The sequence below is a fragment of the Hyperolius riggenbachi genome, chromosome 2, assembly GCF_040937935.1.
Source record: "Hyperolius riggenbachi isolate aHypRig1 chromosome 2, aHypRig1.pri, whole genome shotgun sequence".
In the NCBI taxonomy this organism is placed as follows: Eukaryota; Metazoa; Chordata; class Amphibia; order Anura; family Hyperoliidae; genus Hyperolius; species Hyperolius riggenbachi.
In genome coordinates, this window is record NC_090647.1 from 535854190 (window position 1) to 535875154 (window position 20965).

The 20965-nt window shown below is 43.4% G+C and overlaps 1 protein-coding gene across 1 annotated transcript in view; it reads right to left on the minus strand.

The window, feature by feature from the left end:
• MOSPD2 (motile sperm domain containing 2) overlaps positions 1–20965 on the minus strand; it is a 162401-nt gene that overhangs the window by 116799 nt on the left and 24637 nt on the right. Inside the window, exon 2 of the mRNA XM_068270709.1 lies at positions 8631–8688. Within this exon, the coding sequence (XP_068126810.1) occupies positions 8631–8688 (58 nt within the window). The remainder of the gene's footprint in view (positions 1–8630; positions 8689–20965) is intronic.

The following is a 20965-nucleotide window of genomic DNA, read 5'->3' on the forward strand; positions in this document are numbered from 1 at the left end:
CAGGAAAGCAATACAAAGGGTCAATAGTTCAAAGGTTTTAGCTCTGGCATACTTCAATGAATGTGTCATTGAGCAGAGACAATGAAACAGTAACAACTTAAAAAGTAGATTGAAATTAAAAAAAAAAACGTGGAATATCTTAAAGAGAATCTGTATTGTTAAAATCGCTCAAAATCAGAGCGATTACCCTCTGTCACAATTACCCTCTGTCACAATTTCGCCACTCCTCGCCGCATTAAAAGTTGTTAAAAACAGTTTTAAAAAGTTTGTAAACAAACAAAATGGCCACCAAAACAGGAAGTAGGTTGATGTACAGTATGTCCACACATAGAAAATACATCCATACACAAGCAGGCTGTATACAGCCTTCCTTTTGAATCTCAAGAGATCATTTGTGTGTTTCTTTCCCCCTGCATCTCTCATGCACTGAAGTTTCAGGCTGCTCTTTTCTTTCTGCAAACAGCTTTGCCCTTGTTTGTAATTCCTCAGTATGTGAAAGCCCAGCCAGCTCAGAGGACGATTTATCCAGCTTGTAAAAGATGAGAGAAGCTGCTCTAATCTTAATAACCCACAGGCAGTGTGCAGAGAGGGGCCAGGAGGGGGGAGATGCATCACAGAACCACAACACTGAAGAACTTGGCAGCCTTCCAGACACAGGCTGACAAGTCTGACAAGAGAGAGATAAGTTGATTTATTACAGAGATGGTGATAGTAGAACGTGCTGCAGTAAGCCAGAACACATTAGAATAGCTTTTGGAACTTGTAGGATGATAAAAAACAGGATGCAATTTTTGTTACGGAGTCTCTTTAAAAGGTCAATTTTAGGACAAGTTGTAAATATATAATTGTTTAGCTCATCAGTTTATTTTCACTTTGGATGTCCTTTAAGAGGAAATCGCTGTATACAAGTGATTCCTATAGCTCTCAGTGAGACTTGTAAACAGGTAATCTGACCTACTAGTAAACTGCTCTAGTTGTGTCTGGACTGAAGGGTGCCATCTCCCGACTAAAAATGTAACTTTTTTTTTCTTTAGATGCTCAATAGAATTGAAACCAAAGCTCACAGAAGGCCAACAATAGTCAATGTTTTGTCTCTGGTGCTTTTAGCTGTGTTATAGGTCAACTTGTGGGAGATTCCAAGAACTGTGACTAGGTGGTGCTTTATGATGCTGGACAATAGGTTGTCCTCCAGAATCTCTTGATAATCTTGAGATTCCAGCATTCCCTGCACAGACCGAAAGCATCCGATGCCAGATACCGAGACTGGCAAAAACCGGCACAGGACATCTGGGAACACCATGAGCCGCCATAGGCCGTAGTGTGAATTATGGCTAGAGTGACACTCAGAAAGTAATTTGCGCACCGTCAAAAGACGGAGCCCAAATTACTATAAAAACTGTGCAATTAAGCCATCAGCAATAGCTGGCAGCTGAATTACATCTTGCTGCTGAGTCCACGGAGGGATAATAGAAACTAATGCCATCCCTTTCCCGGCTTTGCCCTGTGCCCAAATTTCACGGTGCCTTAATTACATGTATGCGCCGGATATAACAAAGGAGACCCAAAACATAACTGAACCTCACCATGTTTCACAGTAGGAATGGTAGTTATTTTCTTGACAGCTTCAATTTTTTTTACTGTAAATCTGTGGACAAATAGCTACTGGGAACTCCAGTTTTCTTTCTTATATGGTAGAATCCCCTTATAGTAAACTCCAAGGGACTGGGCAAAGTGGTTTCCTATATCAGAAGTTTACCATTTCAAAAATGGTCATACTCAAGTCATACTATAGCATTGAATCTTAATTCAGTCAATAATTGGGAGTCATTTTTTATTGTAAATGCTTCAGAAAGCGAGCACAGACAGTGTCTAAGTTAGATCACAATGTACTGTGCTCAACAGGCAGGAATATGCATGCAATAATCTGCTAATGACCGCCCCAGCAGATAATCATGCGTTTGTTCAGCAACCTTCAACCCGTGAGCCATCCGCACAGCGGATCAACTTACCTGACCAAGTCCTTTGAAGATGCCACACCCCCACCCGCCTCCTAACATTGCGCATGCACCACTCGGTCGTCCCTCTACCCCCTGCATAGAAACAGTACGCATCATCAGCTACACAGCTGACACATGTCTGTACAGGCCGGCGCAGTGATGTTACCCAAGTGGTCCAGGTCCAGACGAGCAATATACATCACAGGCGAGTACAAACCTTAAAGTGTTCCCAGGGCAGAATTTGCATAATAATTAGGACACAGAGCCATGTTAGTGAGTCTATTACATACCTCTGTGTCCTTCTTTCTCCGTTCTGCGTCACCCCTGGCAGCTGCACGAGCCCTCTGAATTTGAGGACAAGGAACTTGTTGGCAGCTTATACAGGAAAAGGCGTCCTTTGCAGGAGAGGGACTGCTGAATACGCCCACTCCTGCATCAGGAACGCCCCTTCCGCACCTCTCCCCACCTCTTCGTGCTCGCTCACACACAGCAGGCTAAAGGCATAGAAAAAAAGTGCAGAAGAGGACCTACTGAGCATGCCCAGAGCTCAGGCCCTCACATGCACTAGTCTCGTGAATGTTAAATGACCCGGAAGTGCTTCTGGGGTCGCAACTATTTTGGCTGTTCAGTAAGGAATATTTGCAGGGACCTGGTGGGCTGCAGGAGTGGCATAGAGTGGCACAAAGCAGGGCATATAAATCAGCAGGTCCTGCTGATTCTGATAATATATTTTTCATTACATTGCTGATCTGACTCAGATTCTCTTTAAAAAGTGAACCAGAGAGATGAAGCATCCTAATGCATTTTACTATACTAACTTTATTAGCAGAAGTTGGCGCTAAGGAGACTAGAGCACCTAAGCTGCAAGTTCCAAAGAGGGAATCCCAAGACCCTCAAAAATCAACTATAAACAGTTTATAAATAAGGAACACGCGCTAGTGATAATGATTTAATCTATAAAATTCTCATGTACATAGATAAAATGCTAAAAAAACCACACCTATAACAAAACACTCATGCCTTTCATACTATTCACAATCATACCATAAATTCATCAGGTGTATCAAAAACCTCTTCCTAACAACCTGAGCTAATTAAGATCTACACCTAGACTCTAGATTGCTTATTGGCAGTCCTTAATAGCATATGATTCCTGGAGCATAGAAAAAAGGCTTTTTTCTTTTCTTTCTTTCCAGCAACTATTCCAAAAATAGATCGTATATTAAGATCCTATTCATGAGAAGAGTTGATCAATTTTGTGCAATAAACAGGTGTCAGTTCCAACAGTGCATCACTCAGCCTCAGTGAATTCAGCCCGTTTGATATGTGCTGTCAGTTTTTCACACAGGCATCTTTTAAGACTTTATAAGTCACACTGCATAGATCAGCCTCAGTGGATTCAGCCCGTTTCATATGTGCTAACAGTCTCGTTTACAAACGCTTTTTCAAGCGTGACTTTACAGCAAACTATGTTCAATCAGAGTACCTCTATGTCTTAGAAGCTCCTCTCCCCGATCTTCAAGCTATAGACTCAGCCGGGTACTTCAGAGCTCCCTTTTCCGTTCAGCTCTCAGCGATGCTTGGTCGCATACGTCACTTCCTGCTGACAAGTTCAGCGTGACGCCCGCTGTCTGTTCCAGCAAGCCGTAAGCTGCTCTTTCTGGTGACGTCACCTTAAAGCAATAGGATCCTTTGATGTGCAAATGGTCGCTAAGCGCTATTGCGGCCAGTTTAGTTCCTAAATGCTCCAGAAACGGTTTGTTCAGTTACAAGAGAACCTCTACGCGTTTCAGCTATAATACGTTAGCCTTCCTGAAGAAGGCTAACGTATTATAGCTGAAACGCGTAGAGGTTCTCTTGTAACTGAACAAACCGTTTCTGGAGCATTTAGGAACTAAACTGGCCGCAATAGCGCTTAGCGACCATTTGCACATCAAAGGATCCTATTGCTTTAAGGTGACGTCACCAGAAAGAGCAGCTTACGGCTTGCTGGAACAGACAGCGGGCGTCACGCTGAACTTGTCAGCAGGAAGTGACGTATGCGACCAAGCATCGCTGAGAGCTGAACGGAAAAGGGAGCTCTGAAGTACCCGGCTGAGTCTATAGCTTGAAGATCGGGGAGAGGAGCTTCTAAGACATAGAGGTACTCTGATTGAACATAGTTTGCTGTAAAGTCACGCTTGAAAAAGCGTTTGTAAACGAGACTGTTAGCACATATGAAACGGGCTGAATCCACTGAGGCTGATCTATGCAGTGTGACTTATAAAGTCTTAAAAGATGCCTGTGTGAAAAACTGACAGCACATATCAAACGGGCTGAATTCACTGAGGCTGAGTGATGCACTGTTGGAACTGACACCTGTTTATTGCACAAAATTGATCAACTCTTCTCATGAATAGGATCTTAATATACGATCTATTTTTGGAATAGTTGCTGGAAAGAAAGAAAAGAAAAAAGCCTTTTTTCTATGCTCCAGGAATCATATGCTATTAAGGACTGCCAATAAGCAATCTAGAGTCTAGGTGTAGATCTTAATTAGCTCAGGTTGTTAGGAAGAGGTTTTTGATACACCTGATGAATTTATGGTATGATTGTGAATAGTATGAAAGGCATGAGTGTTTTGTTATAGGTGTGGTTTTTTTAGCATTTTATCTATGTACATGAGAATTTTATAGATTAAATCATTATCACTAGCGCGTGTTCCTTATTTATAAACTATTTTACTAAACTGTATATTTCAATGGGAACACCTACCCTGCTCTCTGTTTCATTCTTCACTGCTTAGCCTGCTTCTTATCAGCCCTGATAGAATTCCCCACTGAGCATTCAGTCTGGCTTTGCTCAGGAACCATTATAGCTGAGTCTGTCTTCTCTGAAGTCTTTTCAAGCCCAAGCCTGCCCCCTTCTGGCTCTGCTATAATGACTCAGCTATAATGATTCCTGAGCAAAAACAGACTGAATGCTCAGTCGGGGATTTTATTAGAGCTGATAACAAGCAGGCTGAGCAGTGAAGGATGAAGCAGAGAGCAGGGTAGTTGTTTTCTCTAATGTTCCCACTGATATTTATGGTAAAATACATGAGGGCGCTTCATCTCTGGTTCACTTTAAGACCTTTGTCACACTTTACATGAGGGGAAACAAAAGCATCCTTTGTATTCCTCTAGGTCACAATTCCTTTGCTCACAGTATATAAACACTGTCACTTGTAATGTTTGGGTAAATAAGCTTAGTCAGAAGTGGAAAAGCACAACCGTGAGATAAATCTGACAGCAAGAGGCTACAGAGTGATCCAAGCAGAAGGGAGATCAGTGTGTGGATGAATAGGAAATCCATTGGAGACACAAGCGTAGGACCTGGATGTTCTGGGGTGACGTGAGAAGCACACTGACCCGTGCAGTACAGCGACTTACCAAGGAGGAAACAACAATGCACATATTGTATTTAGCCTAGAGGAAAAATATCCACTGAACGAGAAAGGCGAAAACATGCCCAAGCAAAATTGCAATTCCAAATATAAAAACTATGCCAAAGGTCCAAAGACTCTTGCGGCTTCTTTCTACTTTTGGATTGTACATAGCATGTGATACTGCACTGTAACCGGACCTACGCACAGAACAATACATAAATCGTTATACATACTATGACTAAGCAGCCACTACAGCTCCAATACGCGTGAGCACCATGCCTTGCCTTAACCTGCTGAGCGGTCTGGACGAGCTCAGCTCGTCCAACACCGCCAGAGGCTGCCGCTCAGGCCCTGCTGGGCCGATTTCCACCAAATAAAAAGCAGCACACGCAGCCGGCACTTTGCCAGCCGCGTGTGCTGCCTGATCGCCGCTGCAGCGCGGCGATCCGCCGCGTGCAGCGGCGAAAGAGGGTCCCCCCAGCCGCCCGAGCCCAGCGTAGCCGGAACAAACAGTTCCGGCCAGCGCTAAGGGCTGGATCGGAGGCGGCTGACGTCAGGACGTCGGCTGACGTCCATGACGTCACTCCGCTCGTCGCCATGGCGACGAGGGAAGCGAAACACGGAGGGCCGCTCATTGCAGCCTTCCGTGTTACTTCTGGCCGCCGGAGGCGATCGGAAGAACGCCTCCGGAGCGCCCTCTAGTGGGCTTTCATGCAGCCAACTTTCAGTTGGCTACATGAAATAGTTTTTTTTTTATTTAAAAAAAACCCTCCCGCAGCCACCCTGGCGATTTAATCAGAACGCCAGGGTGGTTAAAGGGAACCAGAGATGAACGTTTCACACAAAATAAATCAGTCGATAGCTTGTAAAGAATAAATGCTGTGCCTGATAATTTGGTAGCTCTTGTGTGTTTTTTTTGTGTTTTTTATCCATTATTGCTCCAGGAAAAATCAAATATGGCCGCCGGCTCATATCCCTTCTGCTTCCAGGTTATGAGTTGTTCTGGATGTGCTGTCTAGGCTATATGAGACTAGGCTGCTATCTAGGCTATATGAGAAAGGCTGCTGCAGCCTTTCATCTGTGTGCTTTCATTTTGGTATGATGTGCAGCTGCCTGTAGGAAGTGTCTCTCATAGGAATGAAACTGCAGTCATTATCTATGCAGACAGAGTGCACACAGAGCACACAGGGATCATATTGCAGCCACACTTGTCGGTTTCAGAGATTCTCTCTCAGCAGGAGCAGCCCCTCCCATGTCATTAAAGCTCTCAGTATGCAAAGCAGGAAATCTGAGCCAGGAGGGGGAAGGCTTGGGCTTGAAAAGACTCCACAGAAGAGTGACTCAGCTGTAATTATTCCAGGTCAAACCTAGACTGAGCCAGTCGGGAATTCTTATCACAGCTGATAATAGACTAATTAAGCAGATAAGAATGAAACTAAAAAGCAGGGTAGGTGTTTACTGTCATGTTCCCACTGATAAATGTAATAAAATATATGAGGGTGCTTCCTCTCTGGTTCTCTTTAAAGTGTACCTGAGGCAACATATGACATGATGAAAAAAAAAAAAAGATGCAGAGTGCAAAACACATTAATAACCAGGCTGTTTTACTTGTTTTATTTTTCTGCCTGAAAGAGTTAATTTCTAGGCATGGAAGTGACAGCTTCTGCCTGTACCTTGTCGGGAATATAGAAAACATCACTGATAAACAAATCACAGCCATTTAATTCCTAGTTGCAGAATACATCTTCTGGAGAGCAGAGGGAGATAGAAAAAGGACAATAGTTCATGTATTTTGATTTAGGGACACAAAGGACACCTAAAGTGAGGGTTATATGGAGGCTGCCATTTTTATGTCCTTTTAAGCAAAGCCAGTTGCCTAGAAGCCCTGCTGGTCTATTTGGCTGCAGTAGTGTCTGAGTAATACCAAAAACAAGCATGCAGCGAATCTTGTCAGATCTGACAACAACACCTGATCTGCTGCATGCTTGTTCAGGGTATGCGGCTAAAAGAACTGGAGGCAGAAGATCAGTAGCATAGCTAGGCAACTCATATTGTTCAAAAGGAGATACATATGGCAGCCTCCAAATACCGCTCACTGCAGTTGTCCTTTAGTAGGCTGTCACTAAGCAGCAGAGACAACAAAACATTCAATCTACTTTGTAAATGCTTAAATATAAAATAAAACCATGCGAAATCTAAAAACAAAAACAAAAACAAAACAAAAAAAAAACATTTTCAGGGCTGTGGAGTCAACACAAAAATCTTCCGACTGCTCAGTTTATGAAACCTCCCAACTCCAATTCCAGGTACTCAAAATGGCTCTGACTCATCGACTCCTTAGTCTAATACTTGGCAGGGCTGTGGATGTTGTACAAAAATCATCCAACTCCCGACTCCCGAGTTTATGAAATCACCGACTCCAACTTCTCGACTCCAACTCCACAGCCCTCCCATTTTTAGGAATAGGAGGATAAATACAATTGTTTATCTCATCAGTATATTTTCACCTTGAGTTAACTTTAGACTTACGTTTGGGTTTGAGCAGATTTCTTTCATCAACATACTATTTAAATCTCTTATGTCGTCATATTCTAGACCAGGGGTCTCAAACCCGCGGCCCGAGGGCCATTTGCGGCCCTCGATACAATATTTTGTGGCCCGCGCCAGCAAAAGAGACACGGAAGCGAACTATTATTTGCCTATTTTACCTTTCGCTTCAGTGCTCCCAACTAATCCGCTGCATCCCGACGCTAAACGAGGGCTGCAGATCCCAAATCCCCATGGCAAACATCCATGACTTCGCTGAGGCGCAGAGCTTCCAGCTGTAGCTCTGCCCCTCCTGACGTCAATCTCTGCATGGATCGCGGCCTCTCCCCGCCCCTCTCTATGAAGGAAGAGTGAGAAGAAGGGCAGGCAGAGGCGGCGATCGGCCGCGACTGACGTCAGGAGGGGCAGAGCTGAAGCTCTGCCCCTTCCAGGAAATGCCTGCGGATTGCCCCCCCCGGGCGATTTGGGGGCTCTGCAGCCCTCGTTTTGCAGCGGGGACGCGGTGGATTACTTGTAATGGGAGCACTGAAGCGAACTCCCTTATGCGGCCCAGACTCATCCTGACTTTGCCTCCTGCGGCCCCCAGGTAAATTGAGTTTGAGACCCCTGTTCTACACAAAGCATAATATAATTCTATCAGTGCAGACCTTATAAGCCTAGACAAAACATAATGTACAGACCTTGTAAATATTCTTGGGTAAATCTTTTTCTTGTTTCTTGAATCAGCTTCTCTTTTTCCTACAGAAAACATATGTTCTTTTGGTTATACTTACTGAACAAGTATTTCAATATACTGTACAGGTAGTGCACATTTTAGACAAGACAAATAACATTTATAATCGCGCTTTTCTCTTGGGGGACTCAAAGCCCCAGAGCTGTAGCCACTAGGGCACGCTCTATAGGCAGCAGCAGTGTTAGGGAGTCTAACCCAAGGTCTCCTTATTTAATAGGTGCTGCTTACTGAACAGAGACGAGATTCCAACCCTGGTCTCCTGTGCCAGAGGCAGAGCCCTTAAAGGGGAACTGATTAAGGGGTATACGGAGGCTGCCATATTTATTTCCTTTTAATCAATACCAGTTGCCTGGCAGCCCTGATGATCCTCTGCCTCTAATACTATTCGCCATAGCCCCTGAACAAGCATGCAGCAGATCAGGTGTTTCAGACTTTGAAGTCAGATCTGACAAGACTAGCTGCATGCTTGATTCTGGTGTTATTCAGATACTACTGCAGAGAAATAGACTAGAATAGAAATAGGAAACTGGTATTGGTTCAAAGGAAATAAATATGGCAGCCTCCGTATACCCCTTAATCAGTTCCCCTTTAACCAGTACTCTATCCAGTATACACTAGGAACGTTCGACTTATGAATGACCCACCAATACAAACGATGTGACCGTGAAGAGCCTCCCAAAGCAGCGTGGGACATTGTCGGAGGGGAGAACAGGGCACATGGGGGGGGGGGGGGGGGGTAAAAAGAGGCACAGGAAGAAGAATGGAGAGGCACAGGGAGGCACAGAGAGTTCACAGAGGGATGGGAGGAGGCGAATGGGTCAGTAGGGAGCACACAGGCACACTGGAGGCACAGAGGGAAAACAGGGGAGAGAGGTGGCACAGAGGCGGTCTATGGTAGCACAGGGGGACACTAAAAGCACAGAGGAGGAACGGGGAAGAGGTGGCATAGAGGAGACAAGGCAATAGAGGTGGTATAGAAGCAGGCTGGCTCTGGAGGCACAGAGGAGTAAAAGGACAGACGTGGCTTAGAGAGGGACACTGGGGGCAGAGGTAGCAAGTCATTTCATTTTATTTTATATACAAATTTAGGTTAAAGTGGACCTGAACTCAGAACGTCCTCTCTGCTTTAGAGGATACACAACAGTATAATAACCTTTAAACAAAAACATTTCTTTGTTACAGCTGATACAAATCCTAAAAGAAATCTGCAGTATGTCTACTTTGTGCTTTCATGGAAGCAGACATATTAAGATCCTGTGCTTTCAAATGAGCTTATCTGCCATCTCAGCCATGGCAGTCATGTGACACAGTGGGAGATCAAATTATAACTTGTGATTAGATACAAATGAGGGGGAATTAAAGGATACGTCCAGGCAAATTAAAAAACAAAAATCCACTTACCTGGGGCGTCCTCCAGCCCCTGGCAGCCACCCTGTGCTCTCACCGCAGGTCCGGTGGCTCCTGGTCTCCTCCGTTGCAGATGCTGACCTCACCAGGTCGGCTGCTTCTGTACTCCACCGCCACTTCTTCTGCTCATGTGGTCGTGCTGACATCGCTGACGTCAACAGGACTGTACTGCGCAGGCAAAGAACTACTGTGCCTGCGCAGTACAATCTTGATGACGTCAGCGTGACCACGTGAGCCGGAAGCCGACCTGGCATGGTCAGCATCTAAGACCGGGAGCCACTGGAGCTGCGGCGAGGGCACAGGACAGATGCCAGGGGGCTAGAGGAAGCCCCAGGTAAGTGGAATTTTTGTTTTTTTAATTTGCCTGGATGTACCCTTTCATTCCCCCTCATTTGTGTCCTTTAGAGAGACTCAGAGACGAGTCTTAAGCTAGTTTTTTTACTTACCCGGGGCTTCCTCCAGCCCCATAAGCACGGCTGCGTCCCTCGCCGTTCTCCGGCGATCTCTCGTTCAGCCGCGGTGAGCCCCGGTAACAGGCTCAGTAATGTCACTCCAGGTCTACTGCGTTTGCACAATAGGTCCGCGCATGCGCAGAAGACCCTGACTGGCTTTGACTGAGCCCGTTACCGGGGCTCACCACGGGCTGAACGGGAGAGAGCAGTAGAACGGCGAGGGACGCATCTGTTCTTACGGGGCTGGAGGAAGCCCCGGGTAAGTAAAAAACTAGCTTAAGACTCGTCTCTGAGTATCTTTAAACAGGCTAAACTATCTAAATACATACAGGATGCATTTATCTATGTTTTACTTCTGTCCTGTGCAAGAGTTCAGGTCCACTTTAAGGACGAACCTTCAGTTCCTCTCATTTTACAATGGGCGAACCCTGACTAAACAGTTTAAAAATACATTTTGTAAAAAAAATAGGCAGTTTTATTCTTTACATTATTTTCACTAATGTTCCTCTTTAAAGGATACCCGAGGTGACATGTGACATGATGATGGTGACGTGTGTATGTACAGTTCCAAGCACACAAATAACTAGGCTGTGTTCCTGTTTTTTCTTTCTCTGCCGGAAAGAGTTAAACATCAGGTATGCAAGTGGCAGTTCCTGTATGAGTCAGGACTAGGTCAGACTACAGTGTGACCCTCACTGATAAGAAATAACTATAAAACACTTTCCAAGCAGAAAATAGTTTCTGAGAGCAGGAAGGAGATAAAAAGGATCAATAGTTCATAGATTTTAGCTCTGGCATACTTCAATGAATGTGTCATTGAGCAAAAACCATAAAACTGTAAAATCTTAAAAAGTAGATTTAAATATAAAATAAAACTGTGGAATAACTTAAAAAAAAAAAAACATTTTTAGGAGGAGGAGGATAGATACAATTATTATTTATTGTATTTATAAAGCGCCAACATATTACGCAGCGCTGTACAATTGTTTATTTCATTCGTTTATTTTTACCTCGTGTGTCGTTTATATTACTGTAGAACATCAGTGAATGGAGCAAGCCAGCAGCATATAAGATTCCAAAAGTGGACTTTTAGGAGCATTTGGCTACTTATATGATGCCATTTGTTCAGCACTGCACACTTTTATCTCAGTAAATCCATACTGCAAATTAGAAGTAGGACTCTGCCAGAGAAAGTGACAGACAGAGAACAGATTAGCAGCTTGGAATCATTGCCTTGTTCAGGAGAAATACACCTACAGAATACATTGACTGCTCTGTTTGGATGGCCTGTAGGCTTTTAAATTAAGGAGTGAAACCTTGTTCCTTGTGGTCCGGTCACAGGAAGTGTGTTTCTATAAACGAGTTCTCCCGTGTACGCGAGAATCCCTCTTGATTCCCCGGAAATTTCTGTACTGTGCTAGACGGTCATTATTCCAGCGCTGGTTTGAAAATTGAGCCAGGTATTACTGGTGCCTATAGGCAATAAACACACATGGGATCCTGGCTTAAGGGCACAGAACACATTTATCTCTCCAAAAGAGCTGTACTAGATTGACTCAAAATCTTCTGTAACCTATTTGTATGCCCTTATGGCTGTATTTACCTCTTGTATTTAGATATGCGTGCACGTTAAAGGGGAACTGAAGAGAGAGGTATATGGAGGCTGCCATGTTTATTTCCTTTTAAGCAATATCAGTTGCCTGGCAGCCCTGCTGATCCTCTACCTCTAATACTATTAGCCATAGCCCCTGAACAAGCATGCAGCAGATCAGGTGTTTCTGACTTCAAAGTCAGATCTGACAAGACTAGCTGCATGCTTGTTTCTGGTGTTATTCAGAGACTGCAGAGAAATAGACCAGCAGGGCTGCCAGGCAACTGGTATTGTTTAAAAGGAAATAAATATGGCAGCCTCCATATCCCTCTCACTTCAGTTCCCCTTTAAAGAGGAAGCAAGAATTGATCTTCATCCCAATCAGTGGCTGATACCCCCTTTCCCATGAGGAATCTTTACCTTTTCTCGAATAGATCAGGGGGGGGGGTCTGTATGACTGATATTGTGGTTAAACCCCACCCATAAGTGATATCAGGACCTAGAGCCTGACAGTTTCCTGTCTGTGAAACAACAGCTGTTTCCAACTGCCAAGCAACCAATATCTCCCTATGTGTATTTGTACATGTGTAAAGAAAACCAGGCTGTGGAGTCGGAGTAATTTTAGTTACCTGGAGTCTGGGGTTTCAGTAAACTGAGGAGTCGGATGATTTTTTTCAACCAAATCCATAGCCTTTGTAAAAATGAGACTACGGAGTTGGGAGTCAAGGAGTCGGAGCAATTTTGGGTACCTGGAGTCGGTGGTTTCATACAATGAGGCGTCAGAGTCAGATGACTTTTGTACAGACTCCACAGCTCTGAAGAAAACAACATGTTAGCCTGTTGCATTGTTGGGGGTGTAGTTATGAATAATGGCAGTTGGTGCTGTCTAGTTCTTTCCATGGTGCTAGCTTCCTGTTCAGTGAGGAGACATTAGCCAAGGTCTGCCAGGAAGATGCACAATATAAATGTTATTTGTCTTGTTTGTTTGTTTTTTTTTTATCTTGGATCAGGTACCCTTCAAGTCTTTCTGCAAGTTTTATTTATCAAGGTGCATTTGAAGTGAGAGTGATATGGAGGCTGCCATATTTATTTTCTTTAAAATAACAGTTGCCTGGCAGCCCTGCTGATTGACTTGGCTGCAGTAGTGTATGAATCACACACCTGAAACAAGCATGCGGATTATCCAGTTGGACTTGATTCAGAAACATCTGATCTGCATGCTTGTTCAGGGTCTATGGCTAAAGGTGGCCACACACAATACAACAAAATGATCCGATTTTACAGCAATTCGATAAAAACGATCAGATCTCCCGAAGAAATCTAAAGCTTTTTTTTTTTCATTTCCCGGTTTCTTCGATTTGTATCGATCCAGAATGCCAGATATTTTTCTTCAATCTTTCTAAAGATTGTATGGTGTGTGTTGGATTGTCAATTTATTAATATACATGCCCTAGCAATTTTGTCAGAGTTTCCAATCATTTTTATCATAATTGGGTAAAAATTAAACATAGGTGTGTGGTACATTGGTCATATTTTTTAAATGTTATGCTGGGAATACACGATGCGTTTTTGCCGTCGTTTTCACTTTCGATAGATTCTACTCCCGATTCCTTATCTTTTCTTATCAATTACATTCACTTGAATGAGGAGAATCGAAACGAAAGTAGTATCGACCAGATCCGACAGGTTGGAATTTATCTATCGAACCCATCTATCTAAAGTAAAAACTTAACGTGTATTCCCAGCATAACAATCAGTCAGAAAAATTGATTGCAATTCTTAAATTGAACAGATATTTAAAAAAATGTATGGTGTGTGACCACCTTAATACAGACAAAGGATAAGCAGGATAGCCAAGAAACTGGTATTGCTTAAAAGGATATAAGTATGGCAGCCTCCATGTACCTCTCTCGCTTCAGTTGTCCTTTACACTTGAATAAAAAAACAAAAAACAAAATCACAATTCAAGAACAATAATAAAAAAACAAAAACTGAAAATTATTATTTAACTCCATTTAGTGCTTCATTTGTACAATAATTATGTATAAATGATTTATTCAGTGTTTGCCTATTGTAAAATCTTTCCTCTCCCTGATTTACATTCTGACATTTATCACATGGTAACGTTTTTACTGCTGGCAGGTGATGTCAGTGGTAGGAGATGCTGCTTGCATTTTTGGCAGTTGGAAACAGCTGTTATTTCCCACAATGCAACAAGGCCCCCACAGTGTGATGTCAGTAACATGGTCCTGACATCACACTGTGGGAGGGTTTTCACCACAATATCAGCCATACAGAGACCCCTGATGATCCATTTGTGAAAAGGAAAAGATTTCTCATGGGAAAGGGGGTATCAGCTACTGATTGGGATGAAGTCCTATTCTTGGTTTCTCTTTAGCAGTACATGATTTAGGCTAACACTGAATGTTGCAGAGAGGATTATGTAGGGATGGTATAGCAATATAACGGTACAGTAAACTAAATAACATTCTCTTTTTGCAGAGTGAGTTTGGCAGGGTTCCCACTATGAAGACTTTACATGGAATGTGGAAGAGTTGCAGGGAATGTGACAGGCAGGTCTGTGAATATACTCTCAGAAGGATGTCCCCAGGGCCTCCAGTTTCTGCTCCAGTGTCCTTGAACTGTCATATGGTGACAATACAGAGTGATGGCAAGACACAGCTTCATCATTCTGCATTGCCCTATCTCCCTGTACAGCTAAGCTGGCTATACTGCATATATATTTGGGATTTTTACGGCCGGATTCAGCAGCTGATACCGTCTCTGGAGAAGGCAGAGAGGCTTAAAGCAAACCTGAACTGAAAATTAAAAGTCAAAATAAACAAACATGTCATACTTCCCGGGTAGTCTACTCCTCAATCTCTTCCTCCTCTCCTGCCTCCTGTGATCAATGGAATTCTCCGTCCTCCATTTTGAAAATGGCCATTTCCCCATAACAGCTTCCTGGTCAGCACACTGTTAAACTGTAATATTTCCAACTTGAACCATAAGTAAACATGGACATTACCTTGTAACCGGGATACAGAGGCACCAGAAGAATAAAAAAGGTCTAAAAAGTGTAACATTCATGGAGGCAGTGGTGGAATTATTTCCTCCAAACAGACAAGATATGATAAAGTTTAGCAGAACAAATTTATTTACATACTCCAGGGGAAAATGCAACGCGTTTCCTCAGAGGCGCCTGGCCCAGCTACAGACTTGCACTGTACCTACTCCTACCTATTGCCTGATGAAGCGGGGTCATACCTGCGAAACGCGTTGCATTTTCCCCTGGAGTATGTAAATAAATGTTTTCTGCTAAACTTTGTTGGCATATCTTGTGTCTGTTTGGAGGAGGTAAGTCCACCACTGCCTCCACAAATTTTAAACTTTTTAGACATTTTTATTCTTTTGGCGCCTCAGTATCCCTGTTACATTGTTCTAAGTCCACCCTTGGTGGAGGGGTGTCATCCCCTTTTTTCCTAATCTACGGAGAGCGACTTCTTAATCCTGAGTGGGGTCAGGTCTAATCTCCTCACAGTGGTTGCCTTTGAGGTAACCCTGCTTTGTGAGTATATTTGTATTTACTCTATCAACTTCATCCCATATTACCAGTACATACTACACTATATTTATGGACATTACCTTGTTCATCAGTTGTCCTTTCAGTTATAACTGACAGCAACTGATATATACAGTAACTGACAGTGACTGATATATAACTGACAGCGGCTGATATATTTCAGTTCTGACAAAATCTTGTCAGAACTGTAAGGAATCATTGTTAGAAGAAAATGGTGAGCTTCTAGGAGAAACGGACGGTGAGGTAAGTATGTAATATTAGTGGCTGGATAGAGTAATGGTTAAGGGCTCTACCTCTGACGTAGGAGACCTAGATTCAAATCTCAGCTCTATTCAGTAAGCCAGCACCTATTCAGTAAGTTCTTGAGCAAGACTCCCTAACACTGCTACTGCCCACTGAGTGCGCTCTAGTGGCTGCCTCGCAAGCTCTTTGAGTCAGACAGGAGAAAAGCGCTACAAAAATATAGGAATTATTATTATTATAATATTTATTTGCAGGTATATCATGTGTTTATTTTAAATAATTTTACTCGTTTTGGGTTCCTTTTAAAGTCCTGTGCCCAGCAGTGTACATATCACAGAGTGCACTATGAGAACAACAGTAACAGTTGCCACTCGCCTGTGAGGAAAGTTGCTGACAGCTTGTCACTTTAATGTAGGTTACTGAAGATGGATTTAACAGTAGTAACATTAATTGTCTCTCAGAGGCAAAATACGGTTGGTAATAAGCAAAGCGCCTTACAGCAATATGGAATGAAATAACATTTGTAAAGCGTTCCTCTCCTGTACGACTCGCAAAGGCTGCTGAGGGGAGCTGGGGCTACTTATAGCACGCTCTCTAAAGCTGCGTACACACATCTGGTAATGGTCGCGCATCGGGATTGGAAAACAATCCCTCGGGCACCAATTAAGGGTACGATGCTGTACAGACATATCTCTAGCCTTGAGGCTAGCGATGTATGCGGTTTCTATGAAGGGAGGGCGGCAGGACGACGGCTGGTCGGGGGGCGATAAGGGGGATAAAATAGCAAAGTGACCGGTCACACTGACATCAGGGGTCGTTAAGGATTCGAAAGGCAGGATTCGGCAGTGTTCCTGAGATGGGGGGGAATGGATGCATACAGGGGTTGGACAAAATAATGGAAACACCTTGAAAATCAACAAAATATATTTTAATATGGTGTAGGTCCACCTTTTGTGGCAATTACAGCCTCAATTCTCCGAGGTATTGATTCATACAAATTGTGAATTGTTTCCAAAGGAATTTTAGCCCATTCTTCAGTTAAAAACACCCTCCAGATCTTTTAGAGACGATGGAGGCGAAAATCGACTTCTTACTTGAATCTCTAATAACGACCATAAATGCTCAATAATGTTGAGGTCTGGGGATTGTGAAGGGCAGATGATATGCTCAACTTCATTAGAATGTTCCTTGTGCCATTCATTAAAAGGGAATATCCAGGCAAAATAAAAAAATGAGTTTCACTTACCTGGGGCTTCTACCAGCCCCCTACAGCCATCCAGTGCTCTTGTGGTCAATCACTGCTGCTCCAGTCCCCCGCTGTCAGCTTGCCGACCTCGGAGGTCGGCGGGCCACTTGCGTACATTTTTACGCATTTTCGGTAGTGCAGGAACAGTAACACATACATTTTTACGCGTTAGTGGTTCCATGCGTAAAAATTTACGCATGGAACCACTAACGCGTAAACATGTATGTGTTACTGTTCCTGCACTAGCGGAAATGTGTAAAAATGCACGCAAGCGGCCTGCCGACCTCCGAGGTCGGCAAGCTGACAGCGGGGGACAGGAGCAGCAGTGATTGACTATGAGGGCACAGGATGGCTGCAGGGGGCTGGTAGAAGCCCCAGGTAAGTGAAACTCATTTTTTTATTTTGCCTGGATATTCCCTTTAAGAATTCTAGCTGTATGGATTGGGGCATTATCTTAAAAGATGGCATTCCCCTCCCGAAACAGTTCTTGAACCATAGAATGGAACTTGGTTGCCCAAAATTCCTAAATAGGCTCGGGTGTTAATTTCTCCATGAAGGGAAATCATTGGCCCGGTGGATTTCCAAGAAATAGCACCCCATATCATCACAGAACCCTCGCCATGTTTTACGGTTGGGAGAAGGCAGTCTGGATGAAATGCTTCTTTCAGCTGTCTATAAAACGTACACTCGGCCGGAGGTTGGAAATAAGGTAAACGATTCATCAGAAAAATCAAATTTTTCCACTGCTCGAGGGCCTAATTCTGGTGGTTTCTACACCACTCTAAACGCTTTGAAACATTTGTCTTTCGAGAGCAGAGGTTTTCTAATTGCAGTTCCTCCATGGAATCCAGATTTGTGCAGCTCCCGACAAACAGTTTTTGTGGAAACTGGGTTCTGTAGGTGTTCATTCAGTTCTGCGGTGATTTTAGGAGCTGTGGTCTTGCAAGCTTTTCTAACAATTCGATTTAGAGTCTGACGGTCTCTCTCAGACAACTTCGACTTTCGGCCACAACTGTGCTTTGCTGAGGACGTTTTTCCTTCTCTTTCAAAGGCAGTCATTACTTTTGAGACAGTACCTCTTGAAATGCCAAGCATTCGGGCAGTTTCTGTTACAGTAGCGCCTGCCATACGAGCACCAACAATCTGGCCTCTTTGAAAGTCTAAGACAGGGGTAGGGAACCTATGGCTCGGGAGCCAGATGTGGCTCTATTGATGGCTACATATGGCTCACAGACAAATCAGTAGGGGTTGATTCACTAAGCTACACTGACCAATCAGCACAGCTTAGTGTGGCAGCGCAAGTAAAATGTTCAAAGTCCCACGCTGGATCCTGTCAGGTCCAGTGACTTTGTAGGATGAAATCCCTGCACTTTGATTGGCCCAATAACCAGCCTGTCACATGACAGGCAGCCTATTGGGCCAAAGTGTGGGGATCTAGTCCTACACAGTGAATCAACCCCCAAGTCAGGTAGCTAATTGTACAAGCTGTTAGTCAGTATTTCTCCTGTCTGGCTCTCGGGGAAATTGCTGATGTTGCTGAAACCCAAGAGAAGCTGAAGACGTGTCTGACACTTCCGCTGCCGAGAGGATCAACTGTATACACATCACCATGGCAACAGGGGCGTGAGCCCTCTGCTGCGCATGCACACTGTCACAGTTTGAAATATATGGTATGGCTCTCACAGAAATACATTTTTAAATATGTGGCGTTTATGGCTCTTTCAACAAAAAAGGTTCCTGACCCCTGATCTAAGAGATCTGTCATTTTTAAAAAAAATGTAACCAACTTAGGTTTAAATATCTGTAAAAAAACAATTTTAGTTAAACATATCAAATAACAAAATAATAAACAAAAAAAAAGTAACATATGTCAAATTTTGATTGCTTAAAACATGTTCAAAGATTAAGATGCCAAAATGTTAGGCGTTTCCATTATTTTGTCCAACCCCCTGTAGTTGGGGATTCCTCCAGCCCCCTCCAGGCTTGTCACTCTCTCCCCCGACTCCTGGATCCTCAGAAACTGGCCCCGAAAAGTTGGCCAGTCGTGGCATGCGCAGTCCAGCCACAAATCTTCCCACGCAGAAGCAGACAGCTACCGGCCATGGGAGCACGATGGGAGTGTGCGTATACTTTCTTCAAAATCTGCTACCCCTGTCACAAGTTAAGGTGGCCGTACAGGACAGGAATCTATCTGATGTGTGCCACACACTAGGAGCAGATTTCCAATAGATTTCAAAATGTGGGCAGCACGGTGGCTTAGTGGTTAGCGCTCTCGCCTTGCAGCGCTGGGTCCCTGGTTCGAATCCCAGCCAGGGCACTATCTGCAAAGAGTTTGTATGTTCTCTCCGTGTCTGCGTGGGTTTCCTCCGGGCACTCCGGTTTCCTCCCACATTCCAAAAACATACGGATAAGTTAATTGGCTGCCCCCTAAAAATTGGCCCTAGACTTACACTACATAATATAGACATATGGCAATGGTAGGGATTAGATTGTGAGCTCCTTTGAGGGACAGTTAGTGACAAGACAATATATATATATATATATATATATATATATATATATATATATATATATATATATATATATATATATATATATATATATATATATATATATATATATATATATATATATATATATATATATATATATATATATATATATATATACACACACTGTACAGCGCTGCGTAATATGTCGGCGCTATATACATACTAAATAATAATAATAATAATAAAATCTATTTGAAATCTATTTAAACGCATTATTGGACCATTAGATCCAATGCAACTCTATGGGCTATGGATCTGCTACCAGCAGCTGGATCGACCTAGATCTTCCATCCTGTCAGATAGATCAAATTCATCGAAATTGGCCAAAAATCGGTCAATAGATTTGAAAGAATCGATTTCTGATTGACCAGTGTAAGGGCCTCTTTAGAGTGAATTTCATATGGCGAGTCCAGTTAACCTAGTAGGCCAAAACAAATTATAAATACGGATAAACTACATTACTAATTAGGACCTCAACATGAGGCATTTCAAGCTCACTTAGGTATAAGTAAATTGGCACTTTGAGTCCTATAATAAAAGTATGAACAAGCACTGACACTTGAGGGCTGGGGAGAATGCAACAAATGTTTTTACTTGAAGTGTGGCTTAAGCACCTCTTATGCTCTGCAAGGCAATAGGATCACTTGTGTGTTTGACATTCGCAAGTGGAATGTATGACATTTACCACCAGAGAGACAAGAGTTCTCTATACAGAGTCACACTTTGCTTAACAATGTGTCCATGCTAGAAAGTCTCAGGCAGTGCCCATGGGAGAAGGGCTTCACAATGGTGTACTCCAGCAGCTGCCAGACCAGGGCCACCGGATGTACAATGGAACGCTGGACTAACAATGGAGGGCATTGACCAAACAAGTGGAATATGAAATAAAGGCAGCTCTGCACAATTCTGTTCACTCTGAACCCGGCGTAGCGTCGTAATGTACAGAATTGTCTTATCATGAGCAGGAAACAAGGTCTTTCACAGTGCGACATATCTGCAAAGAAATTAGCTATGTTGAAGGACACAAAGTGAGAGGCATACAGAGGCTGCCATATTGGTTTCCTTTTAAAAAGGGAACAAGAATGTTAAAAGCATTAATACTTACCTTCTGCCCCTTTAGGCCGTGTGCTCCCTTCCCCTTCCCCCGAGCCGCTCTGATCCTCCGCCAGCTGGCTGACCCGCCTGATATCTTTGTTCAGTCTACCCCA